This window comes from Chanos chanos, chromosome 13 (assembly GCF_902362185.1).
Source record: "Chanos chanos chromosome 13, fChaCha1.1, whole genome shotgun sequence".
Taxonomy (NCBI): domain Eukaryota; kingdom Metazoa; phylum Chordata; class Actinopteri; order Gonorynchiformes; family Chanidae; genus Chanos; species Chanos chanos.
In genome coordinates, this window is record NC_044507.1 from 14,538,382 (window position 1) to 14,558,054 (window position 19,673).

General features: G+C 41.0%; 2 protein-coding genes across 3 annotated transcripts; both read left to right on the forward strand.

The window, feature by feature from the left end:
• Positions 1-1,418: 1,418 nt before the first annotated feature.
• pycr1a (pyrroline-5-carboxylate reductase 1a) lies at positions 1,419-5,197 on the forward strand. The gene is made up of 8 exons (XM_030790163.1): positions 1,419-1,507; positions 1,795-1,872; positions 2,016-2,086; positions 2,176-2,355; positions 2,794-3,015; positions 3,439-3,531; positions 3,784-3,947; positions 4,206-5,197. Exons 2-8 carry the CDS (start codon positions 1,806-1,808, stop codon positions 4,369-4,371), a joined length of 963 nt encoding a protein of 320 aa, XP_030646023.1. The 5' UTR covers positions 1,419-1,507; positions 1,795-1,805; the 3' UTR covers positions 4,372-5,197.
• Positions 5,198-6,030: 833 nt separating this feature from the next.
• Positions 6,031-15,183, forward strand: LOC115826639 (transcription factor MafG). 2 transcript variants are annotated; one of them, XM_030790519.1, is made up of 3 exons: positions 6,031-6,088; positions 14,175-14,243; positions 14,449-15,183. In XM_030790519.1, exons 2-3 carry the CDS (start codon positions 14,208-14,210, stop codon positions 14,899-14,901), a joined length of 489 nt encoding a protein of 162 aa, XP_030646379.1. In that variant the 5' UTR covers positions 6,031-6,088; positions 14,175-14,207; the 3' UTR covers positions 14,902-15,183. The 2 variants fall into 2 exon arrangements, with proteins under 2 accessions (XP_030646379.1, XP_030646380.1); XM_030790520.1 differs by lacking the exon at positions 6,031-6,088 and adding an exon at positions 6,600-6,615.
• Positions 15,184-19,673: the final 4,490 nt, after the last annotated feature.

Here is a 19,673-nt window from a genome sequence, read left to right on the forward strand (position 1 = left end):
TGCAGATATTGTAAATGATAATAATATATGAACAGATATGTGTAACCTCCGAGGCTGACTACTGCACAGTTCTCCAAGGGAATATCCTCATGTCTTTCACTGCAGAAAATAACCTGTATTTTAAAGGTAAATTATCAAAAGATTTAAAAGGTAAATACTAAAAAAGAGGGGGAACCAAGTATGTCTTGAAGGAGGAGATTATCAATTTACCTCCTAGTCTCATATTTGAACAATTTTATTACTTCAGTATCCATTGAATCATCTGTAATACTATATCCTCTCTTTAATGTTGAATTCATGTACCGTGTGATGACTACTTTTACCTTGTCTCAGTTTTGCCCACCTTTGGTTGATCGGTTAAGCCTGTTTGATGTAAATCTGTATTCATACTTCATAATCTCAATAAATACAACGTTTAACTAATTCTGTGAATTCTTGATATTCTCATTCTCTGTTTTTGTTATCCCTGCATATTGTGGACAGAGCAACCTTGTTGTCAGATACCTTTTAATTTATCTCTCTGTACTCTCCTTTGTCCCCTCGCTCCTCTCTCTTCAGTGGGATGGAACCCCACTCAACTGCACAGTGATAAATGTTCTGTTAGGGGACTCTTGAAGCAAATATCTATATTTTGTATGAAATGTTATCTTTCATACTATCTTTGTGGGTGGATGTGCTTGTATATGAGAGAGAGAGAGAGTGAGAGAGAGAGAGAGAGAGAATAGCATGTAAGACCGAAGGGCAAACCTAGTGAAAGAGACTATTCTGGTCATTTAAGATATTTTATACAGTTCCACATATCTAAACTGAAACTAGCTAGAGCTGATGAGAAAAGTGACATGTTCTGTCTTATCTATAGATTTACTATGAACGCTCACCCTCTCATTATATAAACCGTTTATCCTAATTAGGGTCGCAGGGGGTGCTGGAGCCTATCCCAGCATTCGTCGGGCAAAAGGCAGGGAAACAGCCTGGACAGGTCGCCAGTCCAGTATGAACACTACATGTTGGATAAACCTCAGTGAACCTTAGAGTCAGTGACAAGTTCATGGAAACTAAAATCACTTAAGCATTCACCTCACACCCGTGTGGCCAGTTCATAAATTCACACAGTCAGAGAGAGAGAATTTTAACCCAGGTTATACTGATCCAAGACTGCGGGTTGAAGCTTTGTCAACCCGGGTGATTCAGGCTGGAAAAGCCTGCTTATGGGTTGACCTACATATTTCATTCAGCACGGTGATGCAACTAGCCTCGCCTCCATCTGATATGGCAGGCCAAGTTCAGGATCAGCCTCCGCGTTCTCACCTGGTACGTACGATTACTGTGATTGGTTACTGTTGAAGCAATACTTTTACACGATTGGTTCCATAACACGCCACTCACTGTGTGCAGGGGACGTGATAAACTTATGAATGCGAAGCCACGTTGTCGCGGAGAAACAAATTTGCAGTGTTTTAAATAACCTTAGATTGCGAACGCAACATATTCTGACGCCTGATTGCAAGTAAGTAAATATGTAATGGATAATATATATACAGTGAATATGTTATGGCTATGCGATTTCCGTAAATTAGGAACTAGGAAGCATCAGAGCCTTCTGACTACTTCTGCAATCAGGAAAAGCCCTCAAACCACACAGCAAAACAAGTCTGGTTGTTTTTGCAATGAGATCAGCGGTTTGTCTTGTTAACTGTTATGGTGCGCTTTCAGAGTTTCCGTTTGCTCGTGGGTATTCAGACACAAATAGACTTGTTTAAAACAGTGTAAGAGTGAATCAACTCTTCTTTCTAGGGCAAAACGAAATGAGTGTCGGCTTCATCGGAGCGGGCCAACTGGCTCACGCTTTGGTGAAGGGGTTCACCGCCGCAGGTAGGACAATGTCTGACAGCTAGAACAGTACAACAGGCAGAGTGAAAAAAATAGTCTTCTTTCAGTAGGAACCTTTGCTTATCGAATGTAGCATTTCCCTGTTGGTTTTAGATTTTAAGTAGGTGCCTTTGCTCTGTCATCAGGTGTAATTGCCTCTCACAGAATAACAGCCAGTTCTCCAGACACAGACTTACCAACAGTCACTGGGCTTAGGGTGAGTGCATTTCACTGTTTGACAGGCAGTGACGTTGTTGGACTGCTCAGGAGCATGTTCAATAAGGCATGACCTCTTCTCGTCTGCAGAAAATGGGGGTGAACCTGACCACCAGCAACAAGGAGACTGTGAATAAAAGTGACGTTCTCTTTCTTGCTGTCAAGCCGCATATCATCCCATTTGTGTTGGATGAAATTGGGCCAGACATTGAAGACCGCCACCTAATCGTGTCCTGTGCAGCTGGTGTGACCATCAGCTCTATTGAGAAGGTCAGTGTGCCTGTGATACAGTTCCTGTCAGTCATTTTCTTCATGAAGAGCGAGACTATGCACTCTCTCCCCTCAGGCTAAACAGCCATGTTGCAACATGTAGCTCCTTTATCTCTGGTGCCTGCTGAAGAGCTGACAGAGTTTGAGAGGCAAATGCAGTTAGATCAATAGATTAGCCGATAGAAAGACTGATGGCGATTAAATTGTATCTCATCTCATTTTCCTATATGTGATAAAGTATTTCCAGCATTTCAAACTAGATCTTCCAGAATTTGCCCTCTTCAGACACTTACACAAGACCTATCCTTTCATGATTTGCACTCAGAATTATTATTTAAGTTGTTAGTTACAAGATATTATTATAAAGGTTAAAAAAAATTAGACCGGTTTTTCAGTGTATCCTGTCATAAGTCTCTGACGTCTCTCTCGGTCTTGTAGAAACTTCTGCAGTACCGCCCATCCCCAAAGGTGATGCGTTGTATGACCAACACACCCGTGGTGGTACGAGAAGGGGCCACGGTGTATGCCACCGGTACCCATGCGGAGGTGGAGGATGGGAAGCTGTTAGAGCAGCTGATGGCTAGTGTGGGATACTGTACTGAAGTGGAGGAGGACCTGATCGATGCTGTCACAGGACTGAGTGGCAGTGGCCCAGCTTATGTACGTGAGGCTTTGGACCTCAGTTACATACATATTGATGTCAGAGGAAACCTCACGTGGTTATAAACCTGTTTATTCTGTTTTTTTGAAAATTGTGATGCATCCACTGTTACAGGTTAAAAGCTTTTGTTTTTATTATTTTTTGATGACATAGCGTGTTTATAGATAGCTGTATTCATATATTTTATATAATAGATAGCTGTATTTGCAGCTATGGGACGTACATGCGCTTTGAATTCTTTTTGTTTGCTTCTCAAGTCATTTACCTTCTAAAGGACATTTGAGTCCCTCGAATCTGAGTAAGATATCTTACTCAGTAAAATCAGTGTCAAGAGCTCCAGAATGGTGTTTTACAGTAACACATTGTGTGAAGTAGTTGTTTTTATTGCAGTTTGTAAGATCTCTGTGTGTGTTTGTCTTCAGGCATTCACTGCTGTTGATGCTCTTGCTGATGGAGGGGTAAAGATGGGGTTGCCTAGGAGACTGGCTGTTCGACTGGGAGCTCAGGCTCTTCTGGTGAGAGCTAGTGCATCATGAGCAGTCACTGAATTACTCATGATATTGATATAAGTGCGTAATATTTAAAGGATCCTTGGTTAGACTTTTGCCAATAATATACCTTTTAGGTTACTGCAAATGTCATCAGAAAGATGCATTGTTTAAATGGGCAGAATTTTCCAGCATCACCCCTATGTGTGTAGCTAGTGGTTTTGCTTGGACGGTTAAGCTTATCTAACAAGTGAAGTACAATTTTGTGTCTCATTTCAGGGGGCAGCCCGAATGCTCCTTGATTCAGAGCAACATCCCGGTCAGTTGAAGGACAATGTATGCTCACCAGGGGGCGCCACCATCCATGCATTGCACGTCATGGAGAGCGGTGGTTTCCGCAGCCTGCTTATAAATGCAGTGGAGGCGTCCTGCATAAGAACCAGGTACACAGGGGGTTTTGGGAGCATTGAAGTGTCTGGACACAGTCAGACATATTTGTCTGATAGCTTTTACTAGCTGAGGTTTTCATGGTGTTCTCATTTTTAGTTTAGAATTAGTTCAGAAGTTAGTCTCATCATCTTCATCTAATGTACAATGCTTTTTACCTGTGTTTTAGGCACAGTAAATCTGTGCACCCCAAGAATTGTGATGCCTCATTCTGTTTTGCTGTCTCTCCTCATTATCTTTTTGCTCACTGATAGGGAGCTGCAGTACTTAGCTGATCAAGAAAAGATTTCCCCTGCTGCCATCAAGAAGACAACACTTGATAAGGTGCTGCGGCAGCCAGGGGTGACTGGGGCTGGTGTTGGTGTCAGGACTGGAATCAATCTCTTCAACAGCAGTAACCCCAAACAGAAGAAGAACTGAGTCTTCCCACAGAGAAACCAATGATTGCCCAGTCAGTTTAGTAGACACTACTGGATACTCACAAAGACAGGTACTGAGCCAGGTAGAGCTCTGGATTTATCTTACAAAACAAAAACTGTTGAGTGAAAAAGAAGTCATGCCCATTCACTGGTAGTTAAGCTTTTTTGTGTGTATGCGTGTGTGTGTATGTATGAAAGAGAAAAAGGACTTTATTGTAGAGGTAGAAGGGAGAGATAAATAGACGATTTTTATATCTTTTGAAAACCCTACTTTTTTCTTGTTTTGGACCAATGATTATTGGCTACAAATCTATTTTCTCATTTTCTACTTAATATGATAAAAGTATACTATTCTTTAAATGACTCTGAGTGCAGGTATTTTATTAGTGTTCTGGACTTACCATATTTTACATGTTGTCTGAAGATCAAGTCACAGTCTAGAATGCAAAAATAAAGAGGTATGTGGAGAACTGCTGTTTTGATATACTTTTAACTGTGAACAGATATGCCCTTTTTGAAGAGCAGCTGCAGTGGGATCCTTTTGGATAACTTTACCTAGTTTTGTCAGGCAATACTCTTAATTTAAATATTAAATGCATTTATTCCTCCTTGAGAACAGAAGAATGTCATGGTTTGACAAAGCCTGTATGACTTATTGTCATTATGCTACTGACTACATAGCAAAAAAATGTTTAAAAAAAACTTTTAGGTATTCAAAAAATGTCATACGTTCTTGAAAAGAACAGACCAGTTCTTTTGAAACAATAATGTTGGGAGAAACCTCTGTCTCCAAAGGTTTGATATTTTAATATGGTTTTCATTTGAAAAGTAAACTGAGTTTATTCCACAGACAAAATGACACATGACTCTGACTTTTTTTTGGGGGTGGAGGGGGGTGTTTTATTACTGTGCAAGTTTTATAGTCTGTGAAGAAAAATACCCAGATAATGCATTAAGGGAAAGAGGATCCTACAGAAGAAAAACAGACAGGGCCTCTCTGGAGTATTGTTAGCTCGCTAGTAAAAGGTCAGGTTGAGTTGAATCATACTTTTATTTAGTTCCTCGTCATTCCAACTGACATCTGCCTCGGTCTATACTTAACATACTCCCTGTGACAGGACACCAGTGGATGTCCTCTGTTCTGACTGTCACTCTTGTATTACGCCACTGTTGCTGGGCACTCACACTCACTTATGTTTAAGAGTTCACTAAAGTATTTTCTCTTACCCTCATAAAACTAACCTCAATTTAAATTTAAACACGTCTGATACTGTTCACTGAGAAATTTTCGTACACTATCCATGAAATAAATAATCGAGTTTTAACTGCTGGGGAAAAGATAATGTGGCGGCCCTAAATGCTGTAATTAACCCATTTCGTGCATAGCCCTTTGTATTTCATCATAAAATACAGAGAATGACCACTTACAGAAGTACTGTGCCAAAAATAGCTGTCCCACCAATGATGTCAACGTATGTTCCGTTGCCTCTGACCTGCTCCTTTAAATTAGCCAGTTGCGTAGATCGCTCATGAATGAACCCATGTGACCAAACATCATATGACGTCTGGCTTCGATACAAGAAAAAGGAATCAACAAGGGGACAACGAACGCGCACAAAAATACCATATGCACACGCTTCATTATTTAACATTAACCACAACTGTGATCTGTGACCTGTGTACGTCTTGACATAAAGGAGCACCTCTCTGCAAGTCTGGTGAGTCGAATCGAAGTTTCATGTCGAAATGCGAGGGAAATGTGTTGTTATGCTGAGTGTGCACACACGTCTTTCACTCATTCCCATTTGTGCCCAGTATGAGCTCATTGCATTAGCCTGCCAGCCACCTGAGTTGTCACTTCTGTGAACAAGCACTGAGAAACAGATACGCTGATTCATCTCAAATTGTTGTTTGTGCTCTTAGAGCGCAGTTTGAGCAAACATGGTCAAGGGTTGCACCCTAATTTAGGGTGATAGTAGCTACGTGTGGGGATTCCCTCGTTCTGTCGGGACGGGCGGGAGCCAGCGAAGAGCATCTGGTGCTGAGTCGAAATTACGAGCGAATAGTGACAGCTAGGGGGTTGTCGAGAAATGTGTAACTAGATAGGTGGATAGTTTGCTAGCTCATGCACATAGCTTTACAAACCTGCTGTTTCATCACAGCTTTACATACCTGCTGTTTCACCTTGCGTCCAGAGAATCGAACGAGAGCCGAACCTCTTGCGCTTCAAAGAGAGCAAAATAAGGTAGGTAGGGTTTGTTTGTTGGTCTGAAGCTTGCAAAAATGCGAGTTACATAGCCTATATAAAATTACACCTATTCGCATTCAAAACATCAAGTTATTCGTTGGTAGTCTGAGGATCCTCAGTTCGAACTGAAGTGTATTTTTTTTTTTTTCAAATTTTGACATTTGGCAACACACAATTTGACCCCACGTTTTAAACGCTCAGTCTTGCTGTCTACTGAAGGTTAATTGGTCTGCCAACCTTGTTCGGAGCGCGAAAGGATTATTTTCACCGGTTATTATGGTTGATACTTTTTGTAATATTACAGACAATGGTTAATCTTTCTTTGAGTTAAAAAATCGTACAAGATGATTTCTTAGAGGTGCTGATTCATCATAACGGTGCCATTTGGAAGCCGCTCCATTCATGGCACAGTTAAAACCGAGCGGACAAAGGTCTGTTGGCTAGGGAAGAATCGATTACAGTTTGCTTTCCTTGACATGGAGATCTAGTGGTTGCATTTTAAGTGGGGATTTTAAACCTACTTTTGTCAAAGGATGTTTTTAAAATCCGCTTATACCCATATCCATTGTCTTTGTGAAATACAAAATAGGACTTAGGTGATGGCATTGTTGCATTACATCCAAGAAGAGCTGGAAAGGTACCTGTTTGAATGCAGTGTAGCGTATAATCGACGTCTGAGCGTTTGAATTTGAAATGGATGTGACTGTAGCGGCGTTTATCAATACGCTGCCTCAATTACATTCGCATTTCGCTGTTTGAACACCTTTATCAGCGATCCGTGTGCTGACAGTGACAACTGCTCAAAATTGCAAACACAACTACCGCTTGTTATAAACCTTTTTAGTGTCCTTGATCGAATTTGTTTTCTTTGAACGAATAGAATAAGCATCAAATATTTAAGTGGTACAGAGTCCTCAAGCTTGCCTATGGCTTTCTCCTCTTCACAGACCATGAAGTAGAATGTGAGTGAATAACCAATTCAAAGGCAGCACTTGTAGGTAGGTAGGGGAACACATTGTCTTTTTTGGCAGATAGTCATACATGACTAAAGGTTTAGTGACTGAATGGAAGAAATGTATGAAGAGAACAGCGCTGATTTTTAGTGCTTGGTTTTTGGGATCATCCAACTCTTGACTGGTAAGCTATTACTAACAAGCATTCAGGTATAGAAACTGACAAAAACATGTTCTTTAACATCACCTAAACATCTTCTAGGGTCCATTTTGCATGTCCATGCTCAAAATAGACCTCCATGCTCAAAGCAAGCTCAAATCTGCCTCATAGTTATTAGGACGCCCTTTTGTGTCAAAGGCTCAGCCTAGCTTCTGTAATTCCTCTCTCTCCTGCCACAGCAGGTAACGAGAACAGATGAGCACCCAGGCTGTATGGCAATGGGGGGAAGGGGGGGGGGGGGTAGATCAGTTGGGCCTTGGGTTAGGGGAGCCGACAGGGAACGTCGGCCAATAGATTTATGGTCCATCACAAGGAAAAGGGCTAATGTGTGACAAGTTGGTGTGTTGTAGATGTGCTTGTGAAAGGGGGGCTCCTTTGCCGATTGCTCTCTGGCGACGCGGAGCTGCTGGCTCTCTTCTTCGGCTGCTGTTTGCTCAGAGGGGTGAGAGAAGTTGATGAAACACAGTGAAAGATTTCAGAGAGCTGGACAGCATCTTTCGCAATCCTGTATGATTAATACCGCACGCTCTTAAGTTCTAATGCCAACACTGTGCAATTTAATACCCCCCCCCCCCCCCCCCCCCCCCCCCCCCCCCCCCCCCAAAAAAAAAACACAAGTTAGGGATACAAGCACGGTGGAACCAACAGCTCAGTCTGCATTGGAAACCTGAAATCCTGGAGGAGCATAAGACATAAAAAGATCAGAAGGATTTTTTTTTTTTTTTTTTTTTTTTTTTTTGCAGTTGCACAGGGAGGGGAAGTGGTGATGAAATTCTCTGCAAGTGAGAGCTTCACTGTGTTTCTGTCTCTCTGACTGCTGTTGCTATGTTGCCTGCTTTTGTTTTGTCTTTTTTTTTTCTTTTCTTAGTAAAACACGACTTTTATTAGAGGACAGAAATGTATATGTTACAAGTGCTCGTTCTGTCATTTTCTGTTATGACGAGACATTGTGCGTTTTAGATGTCACTCATATAATACTCATCCAATACACCAAGTTCACAGTATCTGTCGCATGTGTCAATAGTCAGCAAGTGTTGTAATTGCTTCCTCAGATATTGTGTGTTCATAGATCTCAGATACTTTATTTTCACATATCTGTTATCCTGAATGTCTTATTGTATGTTGCTCAAATGTCAGTGTCAACAGATGAGATTAAACTATTTACATGAATGAGAATAAATGGGTACTCTGGGAGGGAGAATTTCTTTGGGATTATTTCAAACGATGATGCGTACTGGCACGAACGGATATTACTCTTTGTGGCACTGCCTTGTGTAGCAACTTATTTTGGTATTTTAATTAAGCGCCAGTTGATATGACGTTTGTGAAAGTGTGTGAGCGGTGGTTACAGGACTGTTTAAAAGTTGTTTTAGGGGATGCATGTTATTTTCTTCAAAATTTGCCTACGCCTAAAGTGAAGCACCCAATCTGTTTTGCCAGTGTGTGGGTTGGAAGCACAGATTCTTTTTCCAAGGTTCTTCTCTATCCAGGTCTGTTCCCTCTCAATTGAGTCCTCGAGGCAGAGTGTTTGAAAGGTTTTGTGGAGCTCATGTCATATCCCACTGCGCTTATCATGCTGCAGGCCATTGCCCTGCTTTCACTTTGATTGGTTAGTCTGGGAGAAGGTGGAAGGTGGACATGGCAGCTTATTACAGCCTGGTCAGGACAACCACTCGTAGGTTTCAAACTCGGTAAACCTTCATAACACCTGCGGTTAGATATCATACGATGTTCCGTCACCATGGACTGCCTGAATCTCCACTCTGTGTTCACGACCAATTCCATGTCTCTGTTTTTTTGGTTTTGTTTTTTTTTTTATTTTAAGCCTTTAGGACTGCTGCTGCTGAATGGAATCGGTACGGAAAATACAAGGATATTTGATATCTATAAGCGATGTTTAAATCTGGTTCCAAATATTCATACCGTCTTCCCAGTCCCCTCATATTTTATTGAGTCTTGACACACAATTCCTTTTCTGTGGTGCTCTGTAAGGTAATAAATTCCTCCTACTTGCTCCTTTCCTGTATTCCAGATCCTCCTTTACCTCAGGTTAATCCTTTACTCCCCCTCCCTAAATATTTTACTATATTAAAAAAAATTACATGTGCAACCTAGCAAAATCAACGTGCATGCTGACATTTTTCCCTATCACCCTAGCCAGTAACAAGTGAGTGTTAACATTTTGTTTTTGCCATTAGTGGTACATCATCTCTCTCTTTCTTTTTTTGAAAACAGCTGAATAATTTGCTTCCCCTCTCTCTGTCACTCTTATTTCACGCTCTGAATACCTGCTAGTTAATGGCTTCCTTGGCCTCCCTCTGTGTGCTGTGTACCTCTGTACATAAATTGACGGCAGCCTCCTCAGCCTAAGCCATCAGTGGAATCTTATTTTTAATTTGCAGTTAAATGGCGCTCGACACATGCAGCTTGTTTGATAATTGACTTCACTCAGCGGAAGGGAGGAATGATTAGATCTGAATATCATCTCTCTCTCTCTCTCTCTCTCTCTCTCTCTCTCTTTTTCTCTCTCTCTCTCTCTCTCTCTCTCTCTCTTTCTCTCTCCTTCTTTTTCTTTTTTTCTCTTCTTATCTTCAAATTTGATAGGGGAAGGGAGAAGGAAGTGAATTCCATGTTAATATCAGGTTCAGACCATGCATGAAATTAAACACAGAAAGTTTAAGACTGTCTGTTGTTGCTTTTCTTTTTATTAAGGAGTCAGAGTTACTTTGGAGTTCCACAGGTTAGAGATTGAGTCGGAGCTGTAATAACCGAAAAACCGTCACAGTCGTTGAACAGTTATGACACTGAAAACACGTATGGAAATAAAAAAAAAAAAAAGACGGCTCAGTTTCATGATGACTTGCCGCAGATGGAAAAGAACTGATCTTACACTTTTAGTCTGCGAGTTTCACACTGGTCACTGTGGCCCGATGTCTCGTGTTTGTATTTTAACAGTGCATCTCATCACTGCTTATTTCTTTTTACAAGCAGGCTAGATGAAAGAGTCTCCCTGGGTGACTTTTCTTAATAAAGGAAAAAAAAAATGTTTTGGTACCAAAATCGGCAACAACTTTTGACTTTAGCGCCATGGCATTTGTTAATGGACTTGTTTGCAATGTTGGATGCGCGTTGTGCGGTCCTAATGAAGGAATGTAGCAGGGCTGCCCAGAGGGAGCAGAGTTTGCATCAGCACAAAGCAACATAAAAAGCTTAATTACACCTCAAAAGGCTTTGTGTTTTCTCAGTGTACGATCCATTTCCTTACAGGTCCAATTTAGTAAGCCGTAAGTAGGCTGTTGAAAGGGATTTATGTTGTACTCACATATTCACACAGATGTTTTCTTTAGGGGATTTTTACCCATTTGTTTTTTTTGTTTTGTTTTTTTTTTCCCTCTGCCATTGCAAATTTTTATTTAATCTGCATGGAACCTCTTAATTCCTTTTGCTCCTTGTCAGTTCATGCCACATTCTGTGCTTCCTTCACCTAATACCCAGAGACAATTAGGGCACAGTGAGTCAATGAGAGCATTTCAGCCGTTAAGTCTGTCTCTAGCATTTCAACACGGTTAATGCCCTTTACCATACGCAGTTCACACTCTTCAGTATTCAGAGTGCTGATGGTTCCGTGATCTGCATCCCAGAGGTTGATGGGTGGCTTTTGTTTGCCATTAAGGCTCTGATAATCTTGTTACTGCGCTGTTTGGTGGAGAATTGACAGCAGTCTCAGCCATAGCTATCATAACCCAGCGGAGGAGAGGATTTTGTGGTTGCATGCTTGCAGGAAGCCCCTTTGTGTGTATGTGTGTGTGTGTGTGTGTGTGTGTGTATGCGCGAGCCAACATGTCTGTATCTGTTTCTTCCCACTTCCCCGCCCTGTTGGAGTGTGACAGTGATAAATATTCATCAGAAACGCCGGATGGTGTTGGGGAACCATACCTTTACAGAACACAGAGCCACCTAATGGCTTCTTGCCTTGGATGACTCTCTGAGGCCTTCGCAGAAGGATATGATGGTTAAAGCATGACACTATAGCCCAAGGCCATCAGTATCATGTTGCCTCAGCGTTTATTGCATACACATATAATTTATTTATCATTCCATGTAGCTGTAGACCTTGCCAGTCCTAAACACCCTTAAGATTTATTGCCACGGGTGGTGTTTGAAGGTTGGAATGATGGCTCTGGTCGTGTTAGTTCAACTTCACAACTTCCTAATTGGTGCCTTGGTCGTGGTCCTTGCTGAGATCAGGGTTTTTTCTCACCCTTCTCTTTGCAAGCTCCTCCAAATGTGTTGAGGATGCATTTTTCACAAGGCCGTCTTTTTTTTTTTTTTTTCTCCTCTCCTCTCCCTCCCCCTCTCCTTTTACTCAACAGCCACACTCAGCGATTTCTATTTTCCTGTGGGTGTGATGTCTCTCCTCTACAACTAATCAGCTATGATTTGTCAGCGTTCTTACTGACGATTCATAAAAATTCAGCCTGTGCCTGCAAAAGATGGTCGCGAACTCCTCCCCAAATACACTGCCCCTGGTCTCCTGAGCCTTCTGCTAACCTTGCTTGACAGCCACACAAAAAAAAAAAAAAAAGTGAAATAATTTTTATGGGTACGCTGGCCCGAATGGAAAAGATGTTTGCCCTGTGTCATCTGAAGTGAATGTTAAGGTGGTGAACTTGAGTCTATGTCAATAAGACATGCATGGAGCTCTTACAGACTTGTAAAGAGCAGACAGACTATATGAACCTGACTCTCTGAGTATTTTGCCTTTGATCACACGAATGTCTCTGCCTTTTAACGTCTCTCAGCCTCGCTTACATCTCTGAAAAAAAACAAGGGGAATGTGTCTGGGAGGGGGTTGTCATTTACTGACAAAAGGGTGAGTGCAGAGGCTTGTGGGTAAGAGCTTACACTGGGGACTCTCAAAATGTCTTGCGCTGCAAGAGCTGGGTTGACTGCCTGTCAACGTGCAACAGGATCCCTCTGTTTGTTGATTTTTTTTTTTTTTCTATTCATAGGTAATTGGACATTGGTTGTTCCCTGGTTTCCAGTTATTAAATATTTAGATTACCTGTATTTGGACATTGTAGCTTACCCTGTCATCTGTACATGTGCCAAACAAAACCATTAATCCATCAGTGGAGCTGTGATTCCGTGTAGTTTGCCTTGCCCATAGTGGATTTTTCACTTTGGGCTCACTGTGTTTTTTCCTCCTGTTAAGACTGTGCTGCATGAGTAATATGAATCTTTCTGTCGTCCAGAGTTGTTATCTCTTCATGTTGTGATGTCATATTTAGGTCAGTTTTAACAAGCTGCTGCCTGTTCTCGTTTGGCTCAGGTGAACTACACACCTGTTGAAATGGTTCTGTTACCATGGCGATGTCCTGGTCATCCCTTGGACTTGTCAGTTCTTGGTTGCGCGCGTTTTGCGAAGCTTCGGTACTTACACAGACACACGAGACAGTTTATTATCAAACATAAACAACGGTGTTGGCCGTGCTGAGACACGCAAACACATGCTCGGACACTGAAGACTGCTGATCCAGCACTAGCTGTGTATGTAGCCAGGGCTGCTGCTGCTGTTCCCACTGCGGCCCAGCTGGTTCCGCTCCATCTCTGTTCCCCTATTGCTCCGTCCAGTGAAACCCGTCACATACACTGCTTCTGCTGGGTCACTGTTTTCTGAGTTTTGTTCAGAGGCCAGACAGGACCTACAGTACCTGCAGTTCTGCTGACCTTTTGTTTACTCAGCATAAACCCGCAGGAATAATGCAGCAGTTAAGAGTACAAACCAAATGAATGAAATAAATCAGCAAGACTTTAATGATCATTATTTGGATGAAAATGGTACAGCTTTATATTTTTTGGTGCAATATTCTGGCCAGGTTTTGTTTTTTTGCAAAGCTGTTCTGTTTTTTCCCTTTGTGTGTGTGTGTGTGTGTGTGTGTGTGTGTGTGTGTGTGTGTGTGTGTGTGTGTGTGGCATCTCAAGAGAAATTCCTTAGTTAATGACTGTGGATATGATGCCACATTTTGCACTAGCTTTCTGGGTTTTGCATTTATCTCAGCTAATTTGGTTGGTAATTATACCAAATGTGAGCTGGTTATTTTAAGTTAAGCAGTGTCTCTGGTTGCAGTCCGTTGTCTGTGGACATAAATCATAGCATTTTTTTTTCAATTAATGATCACTTTGGATCTGCAAGCAAAATCCAGTGTTTTTTTTATGTGTAGTTCAAACTCTCACATTTATCAAATGAACAAAATTTTTCACCAAACACATCCAGGCTTGAAAACATCCCTCCAAACTAGTCATGTGTGAAAGCCAAGGAAGACCTACAAAATAATGTACGTTTTTTTTATTCATTTATTTTTTCTCTTTCTTCTCTCCAGAAATCATCCAACAGTGAAAGCAGTATTCGTGGCATGACTACTACAAACAAGGGAAACAAGGCACTAAAGGTGAGTTTCCATAAAAAAATAAATAAATCTTTGCTTATGTGTAAGTGTTAGATCTCATGCTTTTGCTTAATTCTGCGTCTGTGTAATCCCCCCCTAACTCCCCCATTCACGCTTTTGTCCTTCATTTATTTATTTATATATTTTTACCTCTATGTCTCCTTGCTTTCTCTTTTTCCCCATCTCTGCCCCCCCCCGCCCCCAACAGGTGAAGCGGGAGCCTGGAGAGAATGGGACGAGTCTGACGGATGATGAGCTGGTTTCCATGTCTGTACGGGAGCTGAACCAGCACCTGCGGGGCCTTTCCAAGGAAGAGATCCTGCAGCTGAAACAACGGCGGCGCACACTGAAGAACCGGGGCTACGCCGCCAGCTGCCGCGTCAAACGCGTCACCCAGAAGGAGGAGCTGGAGAAGCAGAAGGCGGAGCTCCAGCAGGAGGTAGAGAAACTCGCCTCGGAAAACGCCAGCATGAAAGTGGAGCTAGACGTGCTGCGTTCCAAATACGAGGCCCTCCAGAGCTTTGCCAGGACTGTGGCCCGTGGCCCCGTGACCCCTGCCAGGAGCCCCATCACTTCTGTTATCGGGCCTCTAATTCCAGGCAAGGTGGCGGCAACTAGCGTTATCACCATTGTGAAGTCCAAAACAGAAGCAAGGTCGTAATGCACCGTAAGGGGTTGGGGTGTGGAGGGATGGGAGTGGCATCGGATGAGCATCATTGGTCAGTGTATGATTGTCAAGCACAGGCGCTTCTTGTTCTCCTATTTAGTTTGGAAAAAGGCTGAATGTGCTCTCTTCGGGCAGGACCTTCCTTTCGGGCTGTTATTTAAGAAAAAAAAGAAAAAAAAAAAAAGCTTAGCATAAGCTGGTGTCTCTGCTACACGTGCATGCTACAGAAGCACAGATATACACACTCTGCTGTATACGGAGGAAACTTAGACACTCAAAAGATTAGGATCAATATTCGTTCATTTTTTTTAGTAAGTATCATTCTCTCATGTTTGACTTTTTTCTTTTTTTTTTTTTTCTTTTTTTTTTTACTGACATTTACTTTCCATCAACATTTTGCACATGAGAGAAATAAAGCACCATGTTGTGGCTAAATTTGAAGTTAACGGTCTGCAGAGATTATTCATCTAAAGTCCTTTGCTTGATGTTATTCACTGACCAAACAACTGAATGTTGAGAGGACTTTGGAGGGGGAAGTTACTAGAGGAGTTTCCCATGAGAACTAGTTCATGTGTTTTCATGAAAGAAACAGAAAATCATTTAGCAAATCAGTTGGGCTTTTTTTTTGTTTTGTTTTTTTTCTTTTTTCTTTTTGGGTTGAATTCCATATGTGGAATGATGTTTACAAGTTATATTCTGAGGAATATGACCAGGAAAGGCAATAAAACACTATTTATGCATGGAATAGAAAAAAAAAAAATCCAAATTGAGTTGTCTCAAAGTGTGATGTTCACGCTTTGCAGACAGGAGTTTAGTTAAGTTTCACTCTTGAAGGAGCCTTTCCATGAAATATAGCAAAATGTTTTCCTTGTTTTTCAGTCAGTGGGAGAGGGGAGTTGCATTTGCTTTTGAAAATACGTAGAGGCAAAAAAAACAAACAAAACGAAAACAGTAACGTTGACAGCGTGGGCTACATCGGGAATTGTAGAGTTGTAAATGATTTGTTCATAATGCTGTTTGTGTTTTTTTGTTGTGTGACATCACGTTTCCCTCCTAAAAATGTACCCACCCAACCTTTACTGTTAATCATTATTATCACTATGATGTCTTTGTCCAACCAATTATTTTTTTTGAAGAATACTCCTTCATCGTTGGTTTATTATATAAACAGAAAAGAAAAAAATACATTTGATATCGATTTTGCAATTGTACCAAAAGTGGCTTATTATTGAAGTCTGATAGCTTTTCTAGTGACTAGGCGCGTGCTGTGGCGTAGCGCGTGAAGTGATGTGTAAGTGATCAGGTGGCAGTATCGTTCACTGTATAGATGTCATGCTGTTCTATTTTAATAATTCTTTAGAACTAACATAGGTCAATGTAAAGGGATCAGTCGTCCATCCATATCAGCTGCTTCCATATCTCTTCTTGGCTCAGAATTCTACTTTTTAAACCATTTGAGCTAAGTTCAGCAAAGACCCCATCCACTGAACTTCCATACTGGTGTCTAGAAGAGAAGATTTACGTTTTTTGTGAATCACAGCAACTTTTTTTTTTTTCCCCCTCTCTTTTCTCCAGTGACAGACCTTGAGATCTACAGTACACTAGTATCAAAGCCTTATTTTACATTCTTCCATTTGTCAAGACTTCCTTTTTTGCGCAATAAGGGAGATGTACAGTAAAAGACATGGAAACCCCTTCTTGCCTGGGTAGTTACATAAAAGCAGTGAGGCACGAGAAATCAATGACATGTTCGTGTATTTTCTAAGTTCAAGCCTGCAGTTCTTATCCAGCAACCCAAGAACACATGAATTCATGTGAATCTGTGATCATGTGAGAAGATCAGGTTCATTTTAACGATTGCAGTAAAGTATAAAATGCACTAATTAGACAGGCGTATTGTTTTAATATGCTTTTTACCTGTTTGATATTTGCTCAGGACAGATGTACAGAAAGCGATGTGTTTCACTGAGATATTTTTGACCTCCGGGCAGTAAATTCTCTGGTTCAATGGGCAGTGATCTTTACAGGATTGTAATGAAACCCTGAGACTGATCCAATTCTCTTGTGAAGCAGGATCTTTCTCACTGGCTTATGCTGCACTCCAATCTGTAAAAGGCATAAGTTATTTCAGTGAGGAAAATTCTATTGCATATAGCGTGTGTTGCTATCAAAATGTGCAAAATTACACTCCTTTTTAAAGGGCAATAATATTATTGACTGATCTTTGAGAAAAAAAAAGCAAAGTGTCCTTGTTGCGATCTTCCTAAAAATATTTAATCACATATACAGCAGATAGTGGAAGTAGGGAGGTTTGGTCAGAATGGTAACCAAGGTAACAACTGCCGTACGAGAGTGAGACATTGCTTTGTAGTAATGAAATGGATACAGTTTTCAGTTGGATTATACTCCTCAGTTCACTGAGTCATTTCATTCAGAGGCGGTTTTATATATCATACCACACATTTCACGTGGGAAAATATGTTCTTGATAAACTTCTGAAATCAGATGTCTCATGTCAATGGATGGGTCATACACAGAAGATTGCAGTAAGCTGCAATGTTTAAAAAAAAAAGAAAAAAAAAAGACATGCAACTTGGGTTTTTGTTTGACCCACTGACCACTCGAAATCATATTAAAATGATCCGCTTCTCACTTTTTAGTCCTTTTTTTTTTTTCTTTCATTTTAACAGTCTCAGTCAAGGATCTGCTTGAGGCTTGTTCCCCAGGATACTGAGGTTTGATTGTATAGATATTGTACACAGAGCTGTCTGTGAGGCAGCTGAATGGAGGTTTTGGACAAATGCCTCACTGTATCCTTTTGTGAACATAAATTATTGATTGTCTTGACTCGGAGCTATTTCTCACAGTAATGATTGTGGAGGTTCTTATAATAGCACTGTCGTAAAATGGATTGCAGGAGGCAGGGATATTAAGGTGGGGTATAGTCATCTCTCATTGAGACAAAAACAAGATTGTGGGTTCTTGCTGTGATCTTCTGTGATTTGTACAACAGTATCCTCATTCTGTTTTGCTGTAAGCCAGCACAAGGCGTAGTTCAATTAGCAGCTAAAGCAGAAGCCATGACGTTATCTGCATCTGAGATGGATCTTATCAGTCTCCACATCGTCTCCACAACTCCTTTTTCAAAATGATCATGGTCTTTTTTTTTTTAACAAGAGAGATTGATGGAGTGATATCCTTAGCAGCACTTGTGTGACAACAGTGTACTAGCTTTAGGCTAATAGGCTCAGTTCATCATATCACATGTTTGGTGAGCATATGACTGTGCTGGTTTTTATATCTTGCTCCTCTGATGATTAGTTCTTTGTCTCAGATGTGTTTAAAAAAAAAAAGATAAAAATAAATAAAAGTGACGCTATGACAGCCAAGTTTACAATTGGTAAATGAAATTGATAGGATGTGTTTTGTTATTTTTATGTATGGGTTTTATGTAATAAAATACATTGCAGTACTTTGTATGAACACGGTAACAAAATGGGTGAATTGTAACTATTTATTAAATTATTGTACTTTTTGCAATGTGTAGATAAGTGATGTATTCATATATAACAACTGTGGATTTTAACGGTAAACTAAATCATTCTCAGATGTGTCTAAGTTATTGATGTATTGTATATACTGTATGTTTGTTGATATACATTTACTTTATTTTCTATATGACCAATAAAAATGTTTGGAGAAATGTCCATAAGTTCTTGTCATTAATGAGCCAGATGCTTTAGAAACTGGGTTTTAGAGTATTATGGCGTTGTCATTGACCCAGTTTGATGTCTGTAAAAATAAATTGGTGGGGAAGGCTTTTTTGCTATCAGGGTAGGTTTTAGGAGACTGCGATGATTTCGATGGCACGATTTTTCTCTCTGTGATCCAAAAAAAGCCGTCAGTCGACCCAATTTGAGCAACCTCTGTGGACGTATTTTTGGCCTGACATGAGTAAAACATTCGAGTCATGAGGGATGCTGAGGTGTACCTGTCCTAAATTTGGGCGAGGAGCAGACGAGGCACATTTCCCCTGGTCTTGAAGAGCTCCACTGGTCCATACATCACCTCTGGAGTAGAGACATTACCCTTTTTCTATTTTAAAATCAAAATTATTCTCTAATATCTAAAAGCCTAAATTATTTGTCTGCGTCAGTGAGTAACGCGCATGGCCAAACAAACAACTTTCTTAAACTCATGTGAAATCAATAGAAACGTTCGCACAACATTTTGAAATATCTTTAATTTAAGATATTTAACACTCCCTCAGGCAACTGAAACATCTACACCACTGATTTCACTACATGGGTCCTATTAATCCATTCCCTTCACTTTTTACATTAAGACAAGCTCGCTCACTCTCTGTGCCTCTGACCCGTCTGTAGAACATCCGTGGTTTCCTTGGAGAATCTATTCCTCTAGTGGAAAGCCCAGACTACTCAGTGCCCTCAACGTTTGATTAATTTGGCCTGGATGGGGAGAGGTGAGCCGATGGGCGATGTAGGACGGCATTCGTCATTCTTGCCCACTTCTGCAGCAGGTGCCTGCCCCAGATCTCTCAGCCTGGAGCCCGAAGCATAATTAATGTGGCCTATGCCATCATCAACTGGGCATTCATTTTCCCCGTACCCACATTGCCACTAGCTCTCATTTTATATTAGATGAACAAGTCTCTGAGGTATAATTTTGCGAAGTATGTATTCATTTTTGCTGCTCCAGTGGGTCCAACTCAGCTTTCTTAGCTTAGAGAGATCCTTGTCAGATTC

Coding starts and splice junctions, on each gene's coding strand:
- LOC115826639 (XM_030790519.1), top strand. CDS start 14,208: ATGACTACTACAAACAAGGGAAACAAGGCACTAAAG. Junction 14,244..14,448: donor AGGGAAACAAGGCACTAAAG/GTGAGTTTCCAT, acceptor CGCCCCCAACAG/GTGAAGCGGGAGCCTGGAGA.
- pycr1a (XM_030790163.1), top strand. CDS start 1,806: ATGAGTGTCGGCTTCATCGGAGCGGGCCAACTGGCTCACGCTTTGGTG. Junction 2,356..2,793: donor CCATCAGCTCTATTGAGAAG/GTCAGTGTGCCT, acceptor TCGGTCTTGTAG/AAACTTCTGCAGTACCGCCC. Junction 3,948..4,205: donor GCGTCCTGCATAAGAACCAG/GTACACAGGGGG, acceptor GCTCACTGATAG/GGAGCTGCAGTACTTAGCTG.